The 22,553-nt window shown below is 45.0% G+C and overlaps 1 protein-coding gene across 9 annotated transcripts in view; it reads right to left on the bottom strand.

Moving 5' to 3' along the window:
• The window catches only part of LOC113033424 (regulator of G-protein signaling 3-like), a 30,286-nt gene that overhangs the window by 6,013 nt on the left and 1,720 nt on the right, over positions 1–22,553 (bottom strand). Inside the window, exons 2-19 of one of the 9 annotated variants that reach the window (XM_026187200.2) lie at positions 19,290–19,430; positions 19,008–19,215; positions 18,464–18,548; positions 18,342–18,392; positions 17,875–17,933; positions 17,698–17,792; positions 15,868–15,936; positions 14,938–15,016; positions 14,729–14,849; positions 12,751–13,010; positions 8,053–8,134; positions 7,863–7,968; positions 7,669–7,765; positions 6,798–7,055; positions 6,077–6,116; positions 5,736–5,986; positions 4,802–4,885; positions 1,449–1,560 (exon numbers count right to left, since the gene is read on the bottom strand). In XM_026187200.2, the coding sequence (XP_026042985.2) occupies positions 1,449–1,560; positions 4,802–4,885; positions 5,736–5,986; positions 6,077–6,116; positions 6,798–7,055; positions 7,669–7,765; positions 7,863–7,968; positions 8,053–8,134; positions 12,751–13,010; positions 14,729–14,849; positions 14,938–15,016; positions 15,868–15,936; positions 17,698–17,792; positions 17,875–17,933; positions 18,342–18,392; positions 18,464–18,548; positions 19,008–19,215; positions 19,290–19,430 (2,198 nt within the window). The remainder of the gene's footprint in view (positions 1–1,448; positions 1,561–4,801; positions 4,886–5,735; positions 5,987–6,076; positions 6,117–6,797; positions 7,056–7,668; positions 7,766–7,862; positions 7,969–8,052; positions 8,135–12,750; positions 13,011–14,728; positions 14,850–14,937; positions 15,017–15,867; positions 15,937–17,697; positions 17,793–17,874; positions 17,934–18,341; positions 18,393–18,463; positions 18,549–19,007; positions 19,216–19,289; positions 19,431–22,553) is intronic. The other 8 variants (XM_026187201.2, XM_026187202.2, XM_080287500.1 and 5 more) reach the window with 8 other exon arrangements.

Genomic DNA, 22,553 nt, shown 5'->3' with positions numbered 1-22,553 from the left:
TCAATCATGAAACTGATCAATGATCAATGATCAGCTCTCTTGTTTGTTTATCGCTCACTTTGCGCCGAAAGAGGAAACCAGCGGATGTCGCGCTAAACAACAGCAGCATGTTTAAGCTTGATCAGCTGTTGTTAGAATTTATTTAATATTAATTTCTAGTATCAGCTGATGTTTGCTGGAGCCACAGCTGTAAAGCTGCTGGTCATGATGGTTTGGATATGTGGTGAGAGGGAAACATGAAGATGAAACCAGGAGATGTCCTTACTGAATCATCAGAGCTGAACAGGTGATGGAGAAACAGGTTTACCTTTTAGGTGACATGGATGAGTTGAAGTTATGAACTGTTTCTGAGAGACAAATAACACCAGGATCCTTTTCTAAGCAGCTGACAGCTGGTAACTGTGCAGGGGCGGGTCTAGCAAAGTGTTGCCAGGGGGGCATGTAGGGCATTAACAGGGAGAGGGGGGCACAAAGAAATACTTTTCTTTCTTATTCTCATTTAAAATGTTTCACTTTTAAAAAAATAATTATCTGAATCTTACAACAAACGATTGATAGATTGATGCATATATACCATCAGAACAGTGCACATCACTGTCACAACAGTGTTTGTTTTCATTCAAAGGCTTTATGATTTTTCCTATAATGGCGGCCGGTCTCTAGTCAAAATGCCCGGGACGATTTTCTGTCCCAGTCCAGCCCTGTATGCAGCTCATCTGCAGTCTGGTGTTACCTACATCTTCCTATTCAGAAGCAGAATTTCCGAGTTCTGAGTACAATCAAAGCACCACGACTGCAGTTTTTGTGTTGGATGTAAAAAGCAGGCTAGGATAGAATCAGGTGTGGGATTTCTCTCATGGAAATGCGCACATTATTTTTTCCTTTCTATTGGTGGCACAGTGCACTTGTGGCAAGTAAGCAAGCTAGAAGACTGGCTGGGTATCCAGTTACGGAAGCAACACATTAACAAGAGAATTCTGAGTAAAACCAAAGTTACTTTCCCTAGTAACTAGTTACTCTGAAAGTAACGAGTAACTTGAAGTAACTGAGTTACTTTTTGATAGAAGTAACTAGTAATGTAACTAAGTTACTAATTTAAAGTAACTTACCCAACACTGGTTAAAAGGGAGTTTTTCCTTCCCACTGTTGCCACAGTGCTTGCTCATGATTGTTGGGTTTTTCTCTGTATGTATTATTGTAGTGTCTACCTTACAATATAAAGCGCCTTCAGGCGACTGTTGTTGTGATTTGGTGCTGTATAAATAAAGTTAAATTGAACAGGTTATAGTGCTGTTGATACTTTACTTGGTCAATCAGCTGACAACGAACCAGGAAATGAAAATCAAATGTGGATTACAACAATGTGTTCTGACATTAAACAGAAACCTGCCAGCTGTAGGTTACAGAGAAAAACCGATGCTCAGAGATGACAGTGAACGCAGCATTACCCTCTCTGAGCTTCAATGTGTTCAGGAACACCGGACTCTGCAGGACGTTACAGCGTCCAGCTTCATCCTCTCTGGTAAGTAGCAGCAGGTCAGTGTAGATCAACACGGTCACCTGAAACACACACACACCACTGTCAGCACAATAAAATGTGTACTTGTAGTTCTTCTTCTCATCGACCTGTTTCTTCATTTGCACACAACACTGTGACCTTTGACCTAGGGCTGGGCGATATGACCCAAAATTCATATCTCGATATTTTTTTAAAGCCATAAAGTAAGAACAAAAAGAGAGTTCTTAGTCAAAGCTGTTTTATTAACATACAGCACAGATGTACATGAAAAAACTACTCAAACATAAATTATGAGCATTTATTAAATAATAATGCTCCATAAATAAAAGAAAACGATGTTGTTTTTGTGCATAACAAAGAGCTCACAATTGTGCAGTCAAAATGTAAACGAAAAGACGCTGAGCATAATAACAAAGATTTCACAATTCGTGACTGACAGCCTGGAGTTTGAAATCCGCTTCATAACCGTGTCTCTTAACAGGTGCCATTTATGGTCCTTATACACAAACAATACGGTAATATTATGTTGAAGCACAGTACGTATCACTCCGCGAGGCTCCTCGGCAGCCGTAATGCTCCGACAATCCATCAAGCTGCTGCAGCTCCGTAGCAAAGTCGAACTAAAACATTTTTTAACAGATTGCTGAGCGCCGTGCTCCACAGAAAATTGGTTCGCGGTCATCAAGCACAACCAGAATTCATACATAAGGCGTGCAGTCGATTTTTGAGAAAATGAAAGGATTTCAGGCCGTGCATGGCGTTAGCGTGGTTAGCTCGTTAACATGTTGACGCCGTCCAGCCCCACGCACGGGGCGATCCGCAGTAACTCGTTAACGGAGATTAACAAATTTCCCACGTGTGGGACTAATAAAGGTTATCTTATCTTATTTGCCGTGTCCATCTTGTCGCTGCCTGCAGGTGAAGCGATGGGGGAGGAGGGGGAGTTGTGTTCAGTGAAGGAGAGGCGAGGCCGAGTAACGTTGCGTAGAGACAAAAGTGGACGAAAGAGAGGCAAACTTGTGGTTCCACAACTATAATTATAACGTAGCATAGACTATATCGATATAAACGATATTGTCACATCTTATATCTCGTATAAAAATATATCGATATTTTTAAAAAACTCGATATATCGCACAGCCCTACTTTGACCCTGAGGTATGTCCTCAGAGTTCACAGACCATCACCGCCGTGTTCATTCTGCTCAGTAACAATGTTTAAATGCTTATAAACCATCTTCCTTTTCCTCATCATCAGGTCGTGTTTATGGACCGCCGGCTTCGCCACGCTCTTCCTGCACTAACACATGTAACTGAGAGTCGGAGGCAGAGCGACGTCTGACCTCCACCTTTACTGAAAGTATGAAACTAAAACACAGCAAATTCCCAGATGTGTGTAAATGGATGGGAGGAGGAAACTGATCCTGGTTCAGCTCTGAGGTCGGTGTGTCCTTCAGGATCAGGTTCAGTCTGCAGAACCAGACGTTTCTCAGAAACATCGATGGGAACACAACGACCAGCACTGCATTATCAGCCGTAAGGTTAGAATGGCTCCAGAAGCGCAGCCAGTGAGGATCGATAAGTGATATCCATAATGGAATCTTAATCGCTAAATTCTTATCAATTCCCATCAGCAAACCCATCAGTCCTCAGCAAACAGGAGATGTCCTCCATTTGTCTCCTCAGATATCCGAGGACACACAGCCCAGAGAGTTTACCGCTAACAGCTCTTTGGGAAACACCTTGTTGGAGTAAAAATACTATTTTATGTCAAACTGTGTTATCTTTGCATTTTTCATCATTTCAGCTAAAGAAATGGAAACAGGGTGATTGTGTGACAGGCTGTGGGTAACAGGTTTAAACCTTTGGAGACCTGAGAACTGAAACTCCAAGCACGACATCCCAGTGCACCTCAGCCTCAGCCTCCCAAACACAAACTCACCGTGTCCACTGTCAAGTCAGCTTTATTTGTATAGCATGTTTAAAGACATCAAGTGTCGGCCAAAGTGCTGAACAGAGGGACAATCTAATCAAATACAAGAAAGAATGAAGATGAATGAGGTAAATTATTTATCTCGTGATTAAACATCCACATACATACACACTTGTCTATACATGTGTATATCTATAAGAGGGAGGGAAGACTGTTGCAGAGTCTCGGAGCGGCGGTGGAGAAAGCCTTCATCACCTATGGATTTTAACTGGGAGTGTGGGACCAGTAAAAGCATCTTACTGGAGGAACGCAGAGTTCGAGTGGGTAGGGGTGCAGGCTACTCGATCAATAGTGTGTCAGCCGCCCCAGGACCGCCTCTAAAGGTGTCTGTTTAGTTAGAGTTCCAGGACTGTTGGTGGTACTCAGGGCTGCATACGTGCAGTATATTTACAGGCAGTGTTGGGAAGGTTACTTTTAAAATGTATTCCATTACAGATTACAGATTACATGCCCTAAAATGTATTCTGTAACGTATTCCGAATACGTTACTCAATGAGAGTAACGTATTCGGAATACTTTGGATTACTTAAGATATTATCACGCTGTTTACAACTACGTGAATGTGATTTATTACTATTACTGAAGGGACTAATACGGGTTCGTGTCGGGCTGGTAGCCGAAAACGAGCTTTACTTTGTTGTCTGGATCAACTCTGCTTGCCAGAGACAGAGAGAGGCGTTGAAAGGCTGCTCCAACGGAGCTTATTGTTTCAGAGGAAACACGAACACAGCGTACAGTCGAGTCTTAACAGCTTACTTACAACTGGGCTCGTCAGGCTCTCTGTTTGGCTGCAGTGGTTATTATTATATTTACATGCTTCCAGCTCCCGTTTCTGCTCGGTGACAGCTCGTACTTTTCCTTTTTCTCCCTCCTCGCTCACAGACACATAACGGGTACAGCAGTCCATTCTCCCTGCAGCACGGACTACACTGCTCATCAGGCTGCATTCTGCCTGTTAGCTTAGCACAACAACAACAAAAAGGCGCTCTCTCACCCAGGAAACACGCAGAGAGAGAGCTTCACCCTGTAACCATGGCAACCGTAACGCTGCCGCCTGGAACAACAGAACGTAGCTGTCAAACAAACCCAAACAGTCCTGACCCGCCACAACATGAAACAGGGAAGTATCGCCGTGTAATCCATTTATTTCAACAAAGTAACTGTATTCTGAATACCACCTTTTTAAACGGTAACTGTAACGGAATACAGTTACTCATATTTTGTATTTTAAATACGTAACGGCGGCACATGTATTCCGTTACTCCCCAACACTGTTTACAGGGGTGTTACCTTTGCAGGCAGCAGGTCGGCTTGGTGCAGGATCATCTCTTCAGACATCAGCAGCGCTCTGTCTGGACTGCAGAGATCGAGAGGCTGAAACAACAACAACACACATGTAAACAAAAGCAAACCACACAAACACCGTTTTGCTCCTCTGTAGCTGACGGTTGCCCACTGTCAGTCGCCCTCCTCATTACTGTTATTTACCTTTGTTTATGCAAGTAATCCCCATGGAGACTCAATGTCCCGTTACAGGACAGACCTGTTCTCCTTATTTCAGACCATTTCAATTAAGTTCCCCGGCCCTCTCTGCCACACTTTATTCTGCCTTTCATACTGTCGTCACCGCATCTCCTCCTGTTTCTAAACATTCCTGAATTCAGCTTGGATCAAGTAAGGGGGTCCTGTATGCACGGGAGGACAGGTCCATCTGGGCCATGCTGTGTGAGAGAGGTTTTCTCTTCATCATTGTAGAGTCTCCATAAAGAGATCTGTAATGACTGTTATAATGAACAAAATAAAATAAAAAAAGGCTGTAACTCTGTTCTGGGTTAGAGCTTAATGGGGCGGATAAAGATCAGAATCAGAAGGGGTTTTATTGCCAAATGTTGAGCAGGTTTACAACATTAGGAAATTGCTGCGGTACTTAGTGCAAACATACTGTCAGACAACACTTAAATAAACATAAAAAAATAAAAATAAAAGTGCTAAGTAGATAGATAGATAGATAGATAGATAGATAGATAGATAGATAGATAGATAGATAGATAGATAGATAGATAGATAGATAGATAGATAGATAGATAGATAGATAGATAGATAGATAGATAGATAGATAGATAGATGCTCTAAGAGTTTCTGGGTTTGTTCAGGACCCTGGAGCTCTGGGCACTGGATTTGTTTTGGTTCAGTTTAAAGACTCCGGACCTGGATTGGTTCTGACCTGGACGAAAATAGGGAAGATGACGGTTTTGGGCGCCATGGTGACGTAGGTTCCATATCCTGAGCAGGGCACATGTGACTGAACGATGGTGCAATTCTGGTAGTTGCCATAGTTTCTGGGCAGGGCCGAAGATGTGGAGGAAAGAGGTGGAGGCAGGGTGGAGATTTGCCTGGTAAAAGGTCTCTGTAACGACCCCAAACACGAGTCGTGGAGGACGTTCGGACCTCTGGGGCGAGTCTGGTACAGATGTCCTGGATAACCACAAATGACACGATTAAATAATCATAATATTTACGAGCACTTTGCATATGGATGAATAATATTCAGAGTGGAAGTCGTACCGATCGACCCAGTCCTGTCGTGATAAACTGGTTGCAGCAGCTGGAGAGGAAGAGAACATTTATTTGGAAACTGTTGATTTCAGCATCGTTCTGATGGTGCACGAACATCAGCAAACCAAACTACAAAATGATGTGCAGGTAAATATATGAATGCAAACAAAGACATAAAGAGAGCTTTACAGAATAATGATGGTTTCGATGTGGCGTTTACTCAGTCCCAAAGGTCAAAGTGTTTCACCTGAAACTGTCAAACTGACTAAAATATTCTCTTTCAACACAAATATCTGAGTTTAGCGAGACTCTCTAACTGGAATGATGACTGTACAGCGTCAGGGTATTTCCCATAAAAACAGCAACTTACTGTATTTACAATGTTTTTCATGAAACGGCAGCTTTTCAGATTACGACTTGTTTTTTCTTCTTCTTTGGGGTTTTCCTTTCTTTGGTGAATCGATTAAACTCACTGCGTGTTCAAACCATCTGACATTTTTAGACATTGTCTTCTTCGTGCTTCACACTCAGACCGTTTTACGTTGGCCTGTCAGGTTGTCACGGGGCTGTCGGTCCCGGTCACAGATTCAACGGCTGCAGTAAGTCGATGTTCTAAACTTCAGTTCTGATTATTCTGACGTCTCTGCACAGGACCCTCAGTGCTGGAACCAAACACTGACAAACTGTGTTCTACTCCTTCTGAATACAGGCCCCGCCTCCTGACACTCACCTGCCCTTCTGTGCTGACAGGTGACAGGATGATGTAATTGTCTCCATTTGATGATGTCACACGTGTGCCCTTCAGGGTGGTGGTGTGAGGTGTGTACATCTCCTGGTCTTCCTCCTCTTCCTCTTCCTCCCTGTCCTCCTTTCTATCCCTCCATAGAGAACCTAGAGCTCCCAAACTGGCCCGGACCCCTGACCCCTGACCCCATTTGCGGTCTTGTTTGCTTTGGGTGGGGTTAGACAGCAACTTCCTGCCTGTCGTCTAGGAGACAGAGGAACGTTAGCTTAGTGTAAGATCAGTTAATAAGCGCTCATTTGTCTGGCGAGCTGTTGTGAGGTCAATGATACAGAAAAGGAGAAGCACAGTGAAGTAAACATGAGAGCAGACATCAGAGACACAACCTGAAAACACAGAGTTTATATCAACCCATGTTCTTCTGATGTTCAGCTGTGAGCTTAACTAGCATGTAATGTTCAGCACTTGTTTTCTTGGATTGTCAGGTGATGTGTTGCTATGAATTATGGGATGGCATCATCTCCTCTTCTTTTACAAATGGTGCTACAGTGTCTCCTTGGCTAAAGGAAGGAATAAAGGAAGCACTGAAGCTCCCACACGGTGTCTTCCAGCCCTCACTGGTGGTTGTGCCAGAGGTTTCTTCCTGTCAGAAGGGAGTTTTTCCTTCCTGTTACCAAGTGCTAGCTTTAGCAGGTCTGACTGTCGGGGTATTATCGTAGGTCTTACGCTATAAACCTCGAGCTGATTTGGTGTTGTATAAGTAAAACTAAAATGAGCTGAATGAGAGCTCCTTTGATTATCTGCAGCTGTGATTATGACCACAGGTGCAGTTCAAATGGTCCTCACGCATGAAACTCACCGCGCTGTGTGTGTGTGGGCGGAGCATAGCGTCACATGCTGACCGGACCTCAGGTAAACTTCTCCACACCACCAACACAATCTGAGACTGACAGCTCCTGAGGAGACGCGCCACTGTTAGTATTCACAAAAGGCCAGATGTGCCCTGTGATTTACCTGAACAGGTGGGGTCACTCTGACAGGGGGCAGGGTTACCTGATGGCATGGGCAAGGTCGACGCACTTCCAGGTCTCTACAGGAAGCCCATTGAGCTGCAGGACCGAGTCTCCCTGACGGAGTCCAGATTGATGAGCCGGACCGCCTATGAGCAGTGAGGACAGCCAGGTGTTTATTACCTGTGAGTGAACGGGATGTCGTACAGCGGTCGTGGAATTGTCTTTCTCACCTGGATCTACCGCCTGCACTCTGACCGGGCAGTCAGAGCAGATGGTGAAACCGAATCCATCTTTTCCTCGAGCGATGCTCACCTGCAGGACAGTCAGAACACACCTGAAGTCAGTTTAAAACTCCACCTTCTCAGCGAGGCGTAGCAGGTCTGCTTTCCTGTCACAGAGCCCAGATTAAGTCTGGAGGAACTCCTTTTGTTCTCCACACATCTGAGCAAACTCTGACGATGTTTCACCTGAAGGTGAGACCCTACAGGTGACAACACTTTGGTGCACTGGTCAGTTTAGAGATTTGGGGTCATTTGGAAAAGCCAACCACCGAAGGATTTTTCTCTTTATGAGAGATCAGCAGGGAGCTTTGGTGATGATACGCAGGGTTAGGGTTACTCCTTTCCAGGAGATTTTATTTTCCAATAAAAGCAGTTGAAATCTTACAGCCCGCCTCTTTGAAGGCTGATTTCTTAAAATGACACGTTTATTCTCAGAGAGCCGCTGAGGAGTCGATTATGGAGCCTTCTGTTGGTTTCAGTATTTTGGATCAAATTATCACCTTGCTGTTCTAAAACGTTTGTTCGGTCGTGTCATGTAAACATAAACTGTGAGGGTAAATGAGCCTGCAGTGAACCTGTTCGTTTGACTCATGTATGCTGTCCTGTGCTGAGTTACCGGCGTGGTCACTCTGTTATTGATGACTCATCATCTTAAAGTTTCTTCTCAGGATGACTGAGAAGCTGTCGTGTAGGACAGAAGGCTGCTGTCAGGTCAGGTTTGTTCCTGCTGTGATGCTCTCAGCCTGCAGGGCGCACCGTGTGTTACTCCACGGCCCTGTTGACCGAGGCCCATTGGGCCATGTTTGGTGGGGGTCTCCAAGTGGTTTCCATGGCTGTGTAAACAGAGACGGCGCAAGGAAAGGTCGCCTCGTCCTGAGAGTTTCCTCGCCACAATAGAAGTTTAATGTCCCCGACTTCAGACTGACAGGCTGATATTAAAACTGCTGCAGGGGAACCAAGAACAGCGTCGGGGTGAAGGTATGCAAACAGCATTTGTCTGCAGGTTCAGTTCTGCTCTCACGATCCCGCTCCTGCGCCATCTTCCTGCCTCTGCAGAGCTTTCAGGCCAAACAGGAAGTGGAATGACCAGGAATAGGAAGCTGAGCGTGCCTTTAACACAGCTTTGCATTTGTCTAAATCAACAATTTCCCCCGGCCTCCTCAGGCTGAGCCAAGTGGGAAAAGGAGATCAGAGGAGGTTAGAGAAGCTGTTTGAACATTTAAATACCAAATAATCATTTAGATTCATGCTCTGAGGCAGTGAAGCGGCCTTTTTAGACGTCCCACTGCTGTGGCGCTCTCGAATCAACAGAAGCGCACGTCAATCTGGTTTGAACTCGTGACAAAGAACCGAGAAACCTTCAAACTGTGAAAGGTGGACCTCAGGAGAGGGATTGTTTTCTGACTTCTAATTGGCTGAGGATGCAGGGCCGGTGCTCAGAGCTGTCCTGAGAAATCGTGGGACGGAGTTAAACCCCAACACGTTGGACCTCCCTTACCTGTCCACTGAAGGATTTGTAAACTGGAGCCAGTCAGACCATTTCTTTAATTACAACTCAGGACCAGGATGAGGATGGTGTCAAAGGTCAACTGTCTCACCTGATCTGTGCGGCTCTGGTTCTCAATGATATTTTCCATATGTGGGCCGAGGACAGGCAAACAGTAAAAGTGTCGGTCGGGGAATCGTCTCTTTGTCTGTTTGTTCACAGTCTTCACTTTTTAGGTGCACGGAAAGCCAGCATTCACAGACCCACCACGACTTTGCACACATCACACAGAACTCCTGTTCCACGTGCACCTGCTCCCAGTCACGGGGGAGCTGCCATGCACGCCCCTGAACCCTCTGCTCCACCCCTCCCCTGCAGCTGAGTCCCGAACCACACCATCACACTTTGTCTCCAACATTATAGTAACAGCTCTGCTCCGTATTAGCCGACTGACTTATTCTGCTCTCAACGAGCTGAAACTGAACCGAGATAAAACTCTGTTTTGTCTAAGTTATTCTCTGGGGTCAGAGGTCACAAAAATAAAGGAATTGCTAGTAAAGTTAGTAACTAGCACAAAGAATTTGAGTCTGGGCTCATCGTTTCAGTTTATACATTAGTGGTTCTGCTCTGCTTGTTCTCTGATGTCATCTGATGCTTTTGGACCAAACCGTCTGAGGTCCAGCTCTCCATCACTGGTAGCTCCGCCCTCCGCCCTGCTCTAACAGAACGAACTTCCTGTTTCATTCAGTAAGACCCGAAACCAGCACGTGAGACGCTCCGGTTACACAGCACACACACAACACAGGACACTGTGGAGCTTTTCCCAGGAACATGACACACATCCAGGCGTGACATCAAACTGCACAGCCAATCAGGAAAGCAGTTTGCTTTCTGCCATTTTTGTGGCGAACTGAGCTTCCTGCGATTGGCGGTATTGAATACCGATTATCTGTCACACTCTTTTAAACAGACAGAAACAAAGAAAACTGTGCTGACCTGGATCCAAGAACCTGAAACAGCTTTTAGTCTCAGAGCTGCTGTGATGCATGAAATGTCCCAGTCAACATCATCAATAAGCACAGAGGTCAAGACTGATCGATGGAATCAATAATCATAGCTTTAGACCTGAGGCAGGTTCTGTCCGATGCAGACGCGACACAGACGGTGGATGGTGTGCATGGCAGCAGGTCAGAGTTTGAATCCTGTGGATCCACCAAGTGGTCCTCAGCAGAGCTGAACCAAACCAGGATGAAGATCCAGACCAGGTCCGAGTCCAGCGTGCCGATCGAGGTAAACCCGTGTGAGCGCGTAGCAGAGGCTCAGAGGTGAACTGGATGTATGTGTGTGGGAACCAGCACACAGAATAATAGCAGGAAACTCACACACTCAGGCACACAAAAACAGTGGATGTGTCCCTGTGATAACACGCACACACTTCCTGAGCACACACACTCGGGCTGACGTGTGTTTGTGAGGGCTTTGACTCATCGTCCCACTCCTTTTTCAGGCAAGTTTTGTTTTTTGTTTTGTGTATTTTATGTTCAATATAGGTATTTGTTGTGCCTGAAAATGAATAAATAAATGAATGAAATGAATGAATGAATTAGCAATCTTCTTAAAACATAATCCACCTAATCCCACCCTCGTTATTTTCCTTCCCTCCCTCCTCCCCAAACCATAAAAATTAAAACATACCGGGGCGATCGTGGCTCAAGAGTTGGGAGTTCGTCTTGTAATCGGAAGGTTGCCGGTTCGAGCCCCGGCTCGGACAGTCTCGGTCGTTGTGTCCTTGGGCAAGACACTTCACCCGTTGCCTACTGGTGGTGGTCAGAGGGCCCGGTGGCGCCAGTGTCCGGCAGCCTCGCCTCTGTCAGTGCGCCCCAGGGTGGCTGTGGCTACAATGTAGCTGCCATCACCAGTGTGTGAATGTGTGGATGACAGGTTGTGTAAAGCGCTTTGGGGTCCTTAGGGACTAGAAATGCGCTATACAAATACAGGCCATTTACCATTTACCATTAATGTTTTCCCAAGCTCCTGAATCTGAATGCGAGTCCTCTGAAATCTGCCTGAAACACCCACAAACACCAGCAAACGTGTACAAACACCCACAAACACCTGAGAGCTGGAGCTCTGGTTGCTCTGCACAGGAACAGAGGACACACTGTGTTGGACCTCATGTTTCGGATGTTTCTGAGGCTGGGGTCAGAGAGCAGCTTGTGACGGTTACAGAAGCAGCTTCACTCCATAATTCATCACATGAATGTTTGATGAGCCTCTCAGAAAAACAGTAAAACACGAGGAGCCTGCGAGCAATCGGAGCAAACAGGACCACGATGCTCAGAATAACCTCCATCAGCATTATTCATCCTCTCTGAGCAGGACGCGCTCCATCAGCAGCTGGTTACACTGTAAGTAACGCTTCACCCACCGGTTAGTGAAGTCACATCTGAAGACCCAACAGAGACATGTCAGGTCTTCTTTCAGGAAGTGACCATATTTGGACAAGAGGGCAGAGTGCTTTGTTATCAGCTAATCCTAACTGTACTAGACTGTGGAGAGCATCTTACTGTTAATTAGTATCGAAATCCTTGAATTTCATTCACCAAAACTGAAGCTCCGCCTTCTTGGGGCGCTCAGTACAGTGACAGCAGCCATATTATCGGTCACATGATGTCATTAAAAAGCATGATGCATAAAGTTAAATGATTAAAACTAATAAAACTAATAAAAAGTTTTTCATTTGATTCAGATTTATATGATGATTATGGAGAAAAAGTAGAATTGGGCTGAAAGGTCTGTTGCTTTATTACGTATTCAGGTTGTGTATCATGTTTTTGAAAAGTAACTATGTAACTAAGTAACTAATTAGTTTTGAAAATAAGTAACTAATTAGTTACTAATTACTTTTCTCAAGTAACTTGACCAACACTGATTGGGACTAGTGCTGCTTCTGCTGGACGGTAGAGGAACTGCAACCTTCACACACTGTCGATCAGATAAACCAAACTAAAGTTACAGTTACTCTCTGGTGACCAACCAACTTCTTAGTTGTCTGTTGCGTTACGTTCAGGAACAGAAGGAGATATGGTCGCTGTGAACATCGCACCTCCACCTCCTCCTGGTGCATGTTTAACGGCGTGTGTGCGTGTACGCTGACTCACCTCCATTCGCTGCATAGCGCTGCCGTCTCGGCCAGCGTACTGCTGGCTGGTGTTGGTGTACAGTGTGGAGGCGTGGCTGCTGTAGCTGGTGACCTCAGAGTGGAGGCTGGAGATCAGGTCTTTTGGCCCGCTGGTGCTGGTGGCACTGGTGGAGGTGGACTTTGTCAGGCTGGCCGTGGACGCACCGGTGGAGGAAGCCGCATCAACGATGTGGTTCAGGTCAGAATCAGGGGTGGAGTCCGGAGTCCTCCGAAGGTCTGCTGCAAGCAGATAACCACCATCATCATCATCATCACCTGCTGCATCATCCCACGACCACGCCGCATTCTTCCAGAACATCTCGGCTGTCCTCGGAGCAGACTGAGCACACCCAGGACACCAGCAGAGACCCAGGTACGCTACAGGTAAAGGGGTATGCCCGGGCTCACAGAGCTGCTGCCACACTGTAGGATTTGACCTCGAGACCAACAAAACGTATCATGTGACACAGAACGGGGCTGAACAACAAACAGCTGCTGCAGGCAGACCGAAGCTGCTTCTTCTGTGGTCCCGCGCTCGCTCTGTGCAGCCCGGCGAACCACAGTCAGCCCTCAGTATGATGTCAGAGAGAGAGAGAGAGAGGGACATGAGCACAGAGGTATTGTGAGGGTCACATGGTTAGTGGGCTGCTTGTCATTACCATGGTAACCATGTGGACCCCTGGGGATGAGTGAGAGAGCAGGAGTCACTTTTAATCTATATCAGCCCCCCACCCCCCAGCCTCTATAAATAGACGAATATATGGATCCACACACGGGCAAGCAGCTGCTTACGGCGCCGTCACCACGAAGCCTGACTTTTAGGATTCAAGCGTTCCTTCTTGATAAAGCAGTTGGTGCTGGATCAGGTGGCCCTGCACCCTCCCTTAGCTACGCCTGGTGGAGCGTAGCTGACAGTCTTCACTGACTCTGTGTCATTGTTGGATCGACCTCACAGCAGAAAGCGCCCTGAGGCGATGGCTGCTGTGATTTGGCGCTGCATAAATAAAACTAAAGCATAACGGTAGATGAAGACTTCACGCTGCCACAATCGCCAAACATCAAACATGCAGATCAGACTTTAACAGCAGACCGGCCACAGTTGAGCTGACCTTTGACCTCTCCGATCAGGCAGGCCATCACACCTTTCCTGTTGGAGTATTATTTCCTCTCCAGGTGCTTCATGGATCACTCAGTCTCCAAATCTCGACTGAAACTAAGGCTACGTTGACACTGCAGGTGAAAGCACATCAAATCCGACTTTTCTGACCCTCTGCAACTCATATCCGATCATGGTGTGACGGTGTGAACGGCACAAATCCAATATTTACAAATCCGACCTGGGTCACTTCCGTATGTGGTCCTGAATCCGATACATATCTGATGTTTTAGAAAGCGACTGCTGTTTGATGGTCACGTCGCATTAAATCCGTCTTTTACGTCCCTGACACAAGACAGACGCCGATTATCAGCGCCGGAGAAGACATCGCGAACGCTTCCTGTCCGTCCAGTACAACTGCTGGGAAGATAGCGTTGGAGAAACGTGAACATTTTATTTGTTCTGTATAATCTGCAGATTCTGACAGAAATCTGCAGCTAGAAGCTCCGCTCCTCTAAAACAGCAACAAGGATCATTATTAGGCCAAATGTAGATAACACAGTAACTTTATAACTTAAAGGAAAACTGGGAAACGTAAAGTCAGAAACAGTCAAACACTGTTTGCTCTGGGTCTAAACGTCGTGTGTGACGTCTTCTTTTGTGGCCGCTTTGAGCGTTCACACTAGATGTTGTTTTTTTAGTGCTATATAAATAAATTATGGGATTCACAACACCTGTCAGCTGACTTACCTGTAACAGAATGACATCATCAGACAGGTCACTGTGAAGCTCCTCCACTGACTTTCGGAAAGTTGCTTCACAATCACCGGGGTCACATGACCACGGAGGAGCCAATCCTTACCTCTGATGTCCACACACGCCTCTTCAGAGCTTCTTGTTGGTTTGCTTCTGTGTGATGTCACTCTCAGGTGTTTGCTCCACCCATACTCCTCCGCCAAGAGGTAGAACCAACCATTGAGGGGCTGTCATTCCAGAGGAGGCGGAGCCAGCAGGTTACAAAGTGTATAAACAGTCAGTGCGAGATTCTCTGCTGCGATTACTTTAACTCACCTCACAGGATGAGACGAGAGAGCCAATCCTGAAGCTCATACAGCCAATCAGCTGACTGCGCCTGAGGAGATGGACACACCTGATGAGTAAGACAAAGCACCGCCTTCAGGCCAGATAGTCTGCATAACCTTAGATAATTCAGGCCGTGAACTTTAATTGGAATGTTTAAAGTAAAACATTTGATTTCCTGTTTTCAAGAGCTCGGCGGCAGAAGAAGGTCACAGGGACGAGGATCCTTTGGCTGGTTTGTGTCCTCGCTGTCCAGGTTCAAGTGAAGCTTCTGGTTTGAAACCCTGTGACGCTGAATAACCGAGCTCAGGATGGTCGGCATGTTCTCGCCAAACACACTGAGCGTGCCCATCAGCGCTCTGTGTTTGCATGCTTCAGAGCCTCAGCTTTCTCAGTCAGTCATACAGATTTCATCTCTGTGGTGTTCTGCATATACTAGAGCTGTTTCTTATATTTTGTATTATTTAAGTTCAGTCGGTTCTTGTTCTGATCGTCTTGGAGCGACCGCATCATTCTGGATCAGAGGACGGAGCAGCTCGGCCTGTTTCTGGAAGCTTTCTGAACCTCCTGCGTTTGTGGTTCTTCTCTTCATGCTCAGGTAATGAGGTGTCTTCCTCCTGGAGATTCTTCTTCTCTGGCTGGATGTTGTGACCATGGAAAGGAAAGACCCACACCTGTGCAGGTACCTGCAGCCTTGAAGCTGAACTCTTCCTCCAGTCTGGATGTTGAAACCTCAAATTCAAGCTGAGTCTGAACTTTTCATCATGTGACCTCAAAGTGTTTAAAAAAGTGTACCACGTGAGCCCCACTGCCACCATCAGGCCAGAGTGTGAACTGCAACATGTGTGGATGTCCAGCCTGAAGAGAACTGCAATCATCAGCAGCTCAACAGGTGAGAGTCAGAGTGATGTCATCACTCACCTGTTGTCAGCAGGTCGTCTGAACACTGAAACCAGCAACCTGCTCGGCATGAACTCTCCTCTGATCCACCTGAGACACACACACACACACACACACACACACACACACACTGTAAACACAATGGAAATGCAAACAGTGTAAACCACATGTGTCCAACCTGAGGCACGCGGCTTGAATCAGGTGCATCACTCATTTAAGCCGGCCCTCCACAGGAAGAAGAAACAGGGTGTGCAATTCTGATACACGCTACAGTGCCCATGCAGCTTGGGGTCAGAGGTCAGCGATGCACTTCAGTGTGAGTCCAGACTTCAGTCCGAAACGTTTGAATCGACTTTAAGCAACAAAGGAACAGGTAAGCGATGAAGAGCAGCCGGAGGACATGCTCTCTGTCTGCACTTTGAACTCACTCACGGACGCAAACATCCAAACGCGAGGAGATGAAAGCACGTCTGACCGTCTCCTCATCTCCCTCAGAAAAACTAAGCTCGAGCCTGCAAAGCTGCCATGTACAGACCCTCGACTGCCACGGCTGTCCTCAGGAGCACAGCCACATTCTGCTGTCTCAATGGTGGTGCTGATGGAGGTGGGTGGAGGGTGTTTTAGAACTGGCTGCTTGGTTAGTAGTTATATTTTCCTTCATTCAGGAGTGCAGACAAGTGTTGATGCTGTATGTGATTCCACTTAATCCATGATAACCACAATGTAGTATCCATGCATGTGCAGACGATGCACATGTGCACCAGGCTCAATGTCGCCCCCTCTCAGACGCAACACGTAAATGCATCTGGCAGTGCTGACATGTTGGGAGCCTCAGGTGGGTGAGCACAGCGCTGTGCATGATTATTAGGTACTGACACCTGTGCGCCACCATGAGGAGTATATTGTGTAAACTAGGATCGGCAGTGTCACATGATCTGCACTGACGCTCAGCACCGGTGCCCCCCAGGGATGTGTGTGCAGGCCACGGCTGTGCAGCCCCACCCAGCTCCAACAGCATCATCATCAGTTGTCAGGACAAGAACCTGCTGCTCAACATCAGCAACACCAAGGAGCTCGTGGGGCGGAGGCATTTACATCGAGGGGAATACAAGTGGAGAGAGTCGGATGCTTCGGGCTCCTGGGCATCACATCAGTGAGGACCAGCAGCTATGACGCTCTGTGACCAGCACAGCGCATCAGCAGGTCTGAGCTGCCAGCCATCCAGGACATCTACAGGAGGACGGCCCAGAGGATCTTCTCTGGTCCCAGCCACCACAGCCTCACGCTCTTCATGAGGAGCGTCCACACCCACAGCAGCAGGGACAGTTTCTACCCACAAGCCATCAGGACATTGAGCTGCTGGAATATTGGACAGTTTATATTACACACTGTACATGTATGTGGCACTACCTCTGCACTACAGTTGCTACAGTATTTTTAATATCTGTATTCATTGATTTTACTCTTTTTTATTAAGAATTTCATTGGATGGTTGCAGCTGTGAAGAGCTAAAACTATTATATTGGAGCGCTGACTGTACGGGGGCGAGGCTCGCGAGCTGTGAGCCAGCCTGCCTGACAGCTCATGCTCTGGTGCAGGTAACGGTGATGTTCGTACAGCTGAAGCTGCTGGCTGCGGGAAGCCTTCTTTGAAACCTCCACACTGGATCAGACTGTAGGTAAGAACTCAGGACAGGAAATGGCGTGATCCAGGATCTTTCAGTGAAAGTTCATTTCCAGTCTGACCCCAGACTGGAACTCCTGCAGCAAACTCTCATAGCACAGTCGAAGGTGTCCTGAGTCCCAGCGCCGTCTCTATAAGTGTGCAATTAGAAACCTTTGTGTGACTCACAGCTTAAAGCGGCGCTCGTATTTTGGGTTCTTGTTGTTGTAGACCGTGTCAGTTTTAATCCTGATGCTGCGTTGCAGGTCATAGGTCAGGGCCAGCTGTGAACACATGCACAAACAGGTCTTTGATATTCGACTGTCGCAGTAGCAGCTGATCAACTTACTGACATCACATCCTCACCTTCACATAGGAGTCACATGATCTCTGGGATTGTCCCATCAGCCCTCTGGCCTCATGGACTGCAGACAGAAGAGAACAGGCTGACCAAACGAAGACGGATGAACGATTGATCACTGGAACACTGAGCTCCAGGACAGGAAGTCACTTCCACAATGTGCCGACAGCAGCGCAGTTACAGTTCAGCCCGACAGCAGAACGCCTGATTTATTACAGGATAATATTTATTTCCATAAACATAAACTCTGCATGTGAATCTGTCAGAGAACCTCAAAGAGTAGGAGAGGCAGCCATCTTTGTTTTTAGCTGATCAAACACTGTAAGTCTGAGTCTCTGCTTATCCACCCGTCGTCCACACTTAGTCTGACTTTTTACTGGGCTACTCTGAGGTTCTACCTGTGTTTTAATGATTATTCTATTCTATTCTAACTGTCAGAAGGTCTCCTCTGATTGGCTGCTACAGCACTTACTGTGAATGATCAGCTGTTGCAGCTCTCTGGTGACTGACAGTCGCAGCTGACCTACAGAGAAAGGAGACAGCCGGAGTCAGTTGCAGATTTAAATCGATCGATCATTGATCGATTGATCGCACCTCTGCCTCTGAACGCAGACGGCTGGACCTTCTTCCTCCTTCTGGTCCTGGTCTCAGGAATGCTCCCCATGGACCCGGGTCTAACCTGGGATCAGAACATGGATCATTCTGAGCTGGTCTCGCTTTATTCTTACTGATCCTTTGCAGCCAATCAGAACTCTACAAATTTCCCAGAAACCAACGAGGAAGCCCCGTGCTTCCTGACTGCCACCTTTAGCAGAGGAGACGCTGAACCGTGCAGCACAGTAAGAATAAAAACAAAGACACAAACTGTGATGACGCCGCCGCGAAGGACCAGGCAGATATATATCATCACTGCGTTGTCATGGCGAGTGCTTCCATTTACTTTTACTTACTTTCATTTTTAAGAAGTAATCAGAACAAACATGAACTCTGAAGTTTCATGTAAACCTTCATTTTGTTGTTTCTGCTAAGGTTGAGCTTATGTTTCCATGGTAACCTTGTGTTTATGTTGCGGTGCTATGAACTCTGGGTATCGTAGTAGAGGAAGTCCTGGACAGAGCCTGAACCCTCACAGACCCACCTCGGACAGGGTTCTGACCCATGTGCTCTGGGCTGGTTGCTGGTCCCGCTGTGGCTCAGTCAGACCCTGAACCGGGTCTAATCCGCTCGACCCAGTCTGAATCCGGGTCTTCCTGATTAGAGCCACTCGGATTTCAGCTCTGCGGATCTGGATCTCGCTGCCACACCGAAAAACAGAAGTAGGTGTGAACTGGTTTGTGGTCTGAGTCCTGTAACAGTCAGGCTGTTAGAGTCTGCAGTGATCGATCGATGACTGATCGGTGATTCTTTGTGACTTCCTCACCCTCTCCGGTCCCTTCTCTTCCTCTGCAGATTATCCCGAGGGTCTCTGTTCTCCTTACAGTCTCCTCTCCTTCCCTCCCCCCTCTTCCTGAATGGCTGCTGGGCCTCCTGGTGCAGGTGGAGGACAGCTCCATCACAGGGCCTACAGGAGACAGCAGAGACGATTCAAACCACCAGTCACCTGTTGGCCAATCACAATCATTCTCAAGGTCCAATTGCTCCGTATAAGGAAACGTGTTGACCGTAGCACGGAGGAAACGGTGAAGGAAGTGGAGCAAATGTGCTCGAGGACAGGGACGGCAAGAAAAGAAGATTTTACAAAGAGTCCAACAACAAAAATTGTTCAAAGAAAGAAAAGAAATAAGTGACGGTCGGCCTGAAGTAACGAGGTGAAGATCGTTTCCCTAGACACACTCGGCGCGGCTCGAGGGAAAACTACTAGTAGGTGTAAAAACTACTACTACACCCAGAGGATTTAAGAAACTCCACCCATCATTAAACTGAGCTCAAAGCAGAGCATATGAGCTCAGTCTGACGTGACGCTGAGCACGCACACACGCACACACGCGCACACACACGCACACACGCGCACACACGCACACACACGCAAACACACGCACGCACACGCACACTCGCACTGGCTTTTCCTGTATTTGGGGTCTGACTTGTGCTTCCACCCTTTGACTATAGTCTACAGATATGTGGACTATAGTCTACAGATATATAGACTATAGTCTACAGATATATAGACTATAGTCTACAGATATATGGACTATAGTCTACAGATATATAGACTATAGTCTACAGATATATAGACTATAGTCTACAGATATATTGACTATAGTCTACAGATATGTGGACTATAGTCTACAGATATATAGACTATAGTCTACAGATATATTGACTATAGTCTACAGATATATTGACTATAGTCTACAGATATATTGACTATAGTCTACAGATATGTGGACTATAGTCTACAGATATATAGACTATAGTCTACAGATATATAGACTATAGTCTACAGATATATAGACTATAGTCTACAGATATATTGACTATAGTCTACAGATATATAGACTATAGTCTACAGATATATTGACTATAGTCTACAGATATATAGACTATAGTCAATATATCTGTAGACTATAGTCTACAGATATATTGACTATAGTCTATATATCTGTAGACTATAGTCTACAGATATATAGACTATAGTCTACAGATATATAGACTATAGTCTACAGATATATTGACTATAGTCTACAGATATATAGACTATAGTCTACAGATATATTGACTATAGTCTACAGATATATTGACTATAGTCTACAGATATATAGACTATAGTCTACAGATATATTGACTATAGTCTACAGATATATAGACTATAGTCTACAGATATATAGACTATAGTCTACAGATATATTGACTATAGTCTACAGATATATAGACTATAGTCTACAGATATATTGACTATAGTCTACAGATATATAAACTATAGTCTACAGATATATAAACTATAGTCTACAGATATATAAACTATAGTCTACAGATATATTGACTATAGTCTACAGATATATAAACTATAGTCTACAGATATATAGACTATAGTCTACAGATATATTGACTATAGTCTACAGATATATAGACTATAGTCTACAGATATATAAACTATAGTCTACAGATATATTGACTATAGTCTACAGATATATAGACTATAGTCTACAGATATATTGACTATAGTCTACAGATATATAAACTATAGTCTACAGATATATAAACTATAGTCTACAGATATATAAACTATAGTCTACAGATATATAAACTATAGTCTACAGATATATAGACTATAGTCTACAGATATATAGACTATAGTCTACAGATATATTGACTATAGTCTACAGATATATTGACTATAGTCTACAGATATATAGACTATAGTCTACAGATATATAAACTATAGTCTACAGATATATAAACTATAGTCTACAGATATATAAACTATAGTCTACAGATATATAAACTATAGTCTACAGATATATTGACTATAGTCTACAGATATATAAACTATAGTCTACAGATATATAGACTATAGTCTACAGATATATAGACTGTAGTCTACAGATATATTGACTATAGTCTACAGATATATTGACTATAGTCTACAGATATATTGACTATAGTCTACAGATATATTGACTATAGTCTACAGATATATAGACTATAGTCTACAGATATATTGACTATAGTCTACAGATATATTGACTATAGTCTACAGATATATTGACTATAGTCTACAGATATATAGACTATAGTCTACAGATATATGGACTATAGTCTACAGATATATAGACTATAGTCTACAGATATATTGACTATAGTCTACAGATATATTGACTATAGTCTACAGATATATAGACTATAGTCTACAGATATATTGACTATAGTCTACAGATATATTGACTATAGTCTACAGATATATTGACTATAGTCTACAGATATATAGACTATAGTCTACAGATATATAGACTATAGTCTACAGATATATTGACTATAGTCTACAGATATATTGACTATAGTCTACAGATATATTGACTATAGTCTACAGATATATAGACTATAGTCTACAGATATATAGACTATAGTCTACAGATATATGGACTATAGTCTACACATATATAGACTATAGTCTACAGATATATAGACTATAGTCTACAGATATATGGACTATAGTCTACAGATATATAGACTATAGTCTACAGATATATAGACTATAGTCTACAGATATATTGACTATAGTCTACAGATATATTGACTATAGTCTACAGATATATAGACTATAGTCTACAGATATATTGACTATAGTCTACAGATATATTGACTATAGTCTACAGATATATAGACTATAGTCTACAGATATATGGACTATAAGGATAAATAAATGTGAGACTTCGTCATTGATCACCAAAGAAGCTGCTGGACTGCATCAGGCCGTCGCTGATTTATCATCCTGCCGTCTTTCCCTGTGCACGAACCCGTTCACACCTCTCGTTAGTCCTGTGCCACAAATCCTCGAGTTGACATTATCTTGGAGGAGAGGACAGTAGCATCGTGCTCCTGCCCTGCAGCATTGTTAGAGGAATGGTTGGTAACAGCAGGGATAACACGAGCCCTGATATCTGCCATTAATAAAACATCTGAATACGTTTTCACTCATCGCTTTCAATGCTTCACGAGGAGCAGCATTAGGAGGATCTAGAAC

Source organism: Astatotilapia calliptera, chromosome 12, assembly GCF_964374335.1.
Source record: "Astatotilapia calliptera chromosome 12, fAstCal68.1, whole genome shotgun sequence".
NCBI classification, from domain to species: Eukaryota; Metazoa; Chordata; class Actinopteri; order Cichliformes; family Cichlidae; genus Astatotilapia; species Astatotilapia calliptera.
The sequence above is the reverse complement of the archived record's forward strand: the minus strand, read 5'-3'. Positions and strand labels throughout refer to the sequence as shown.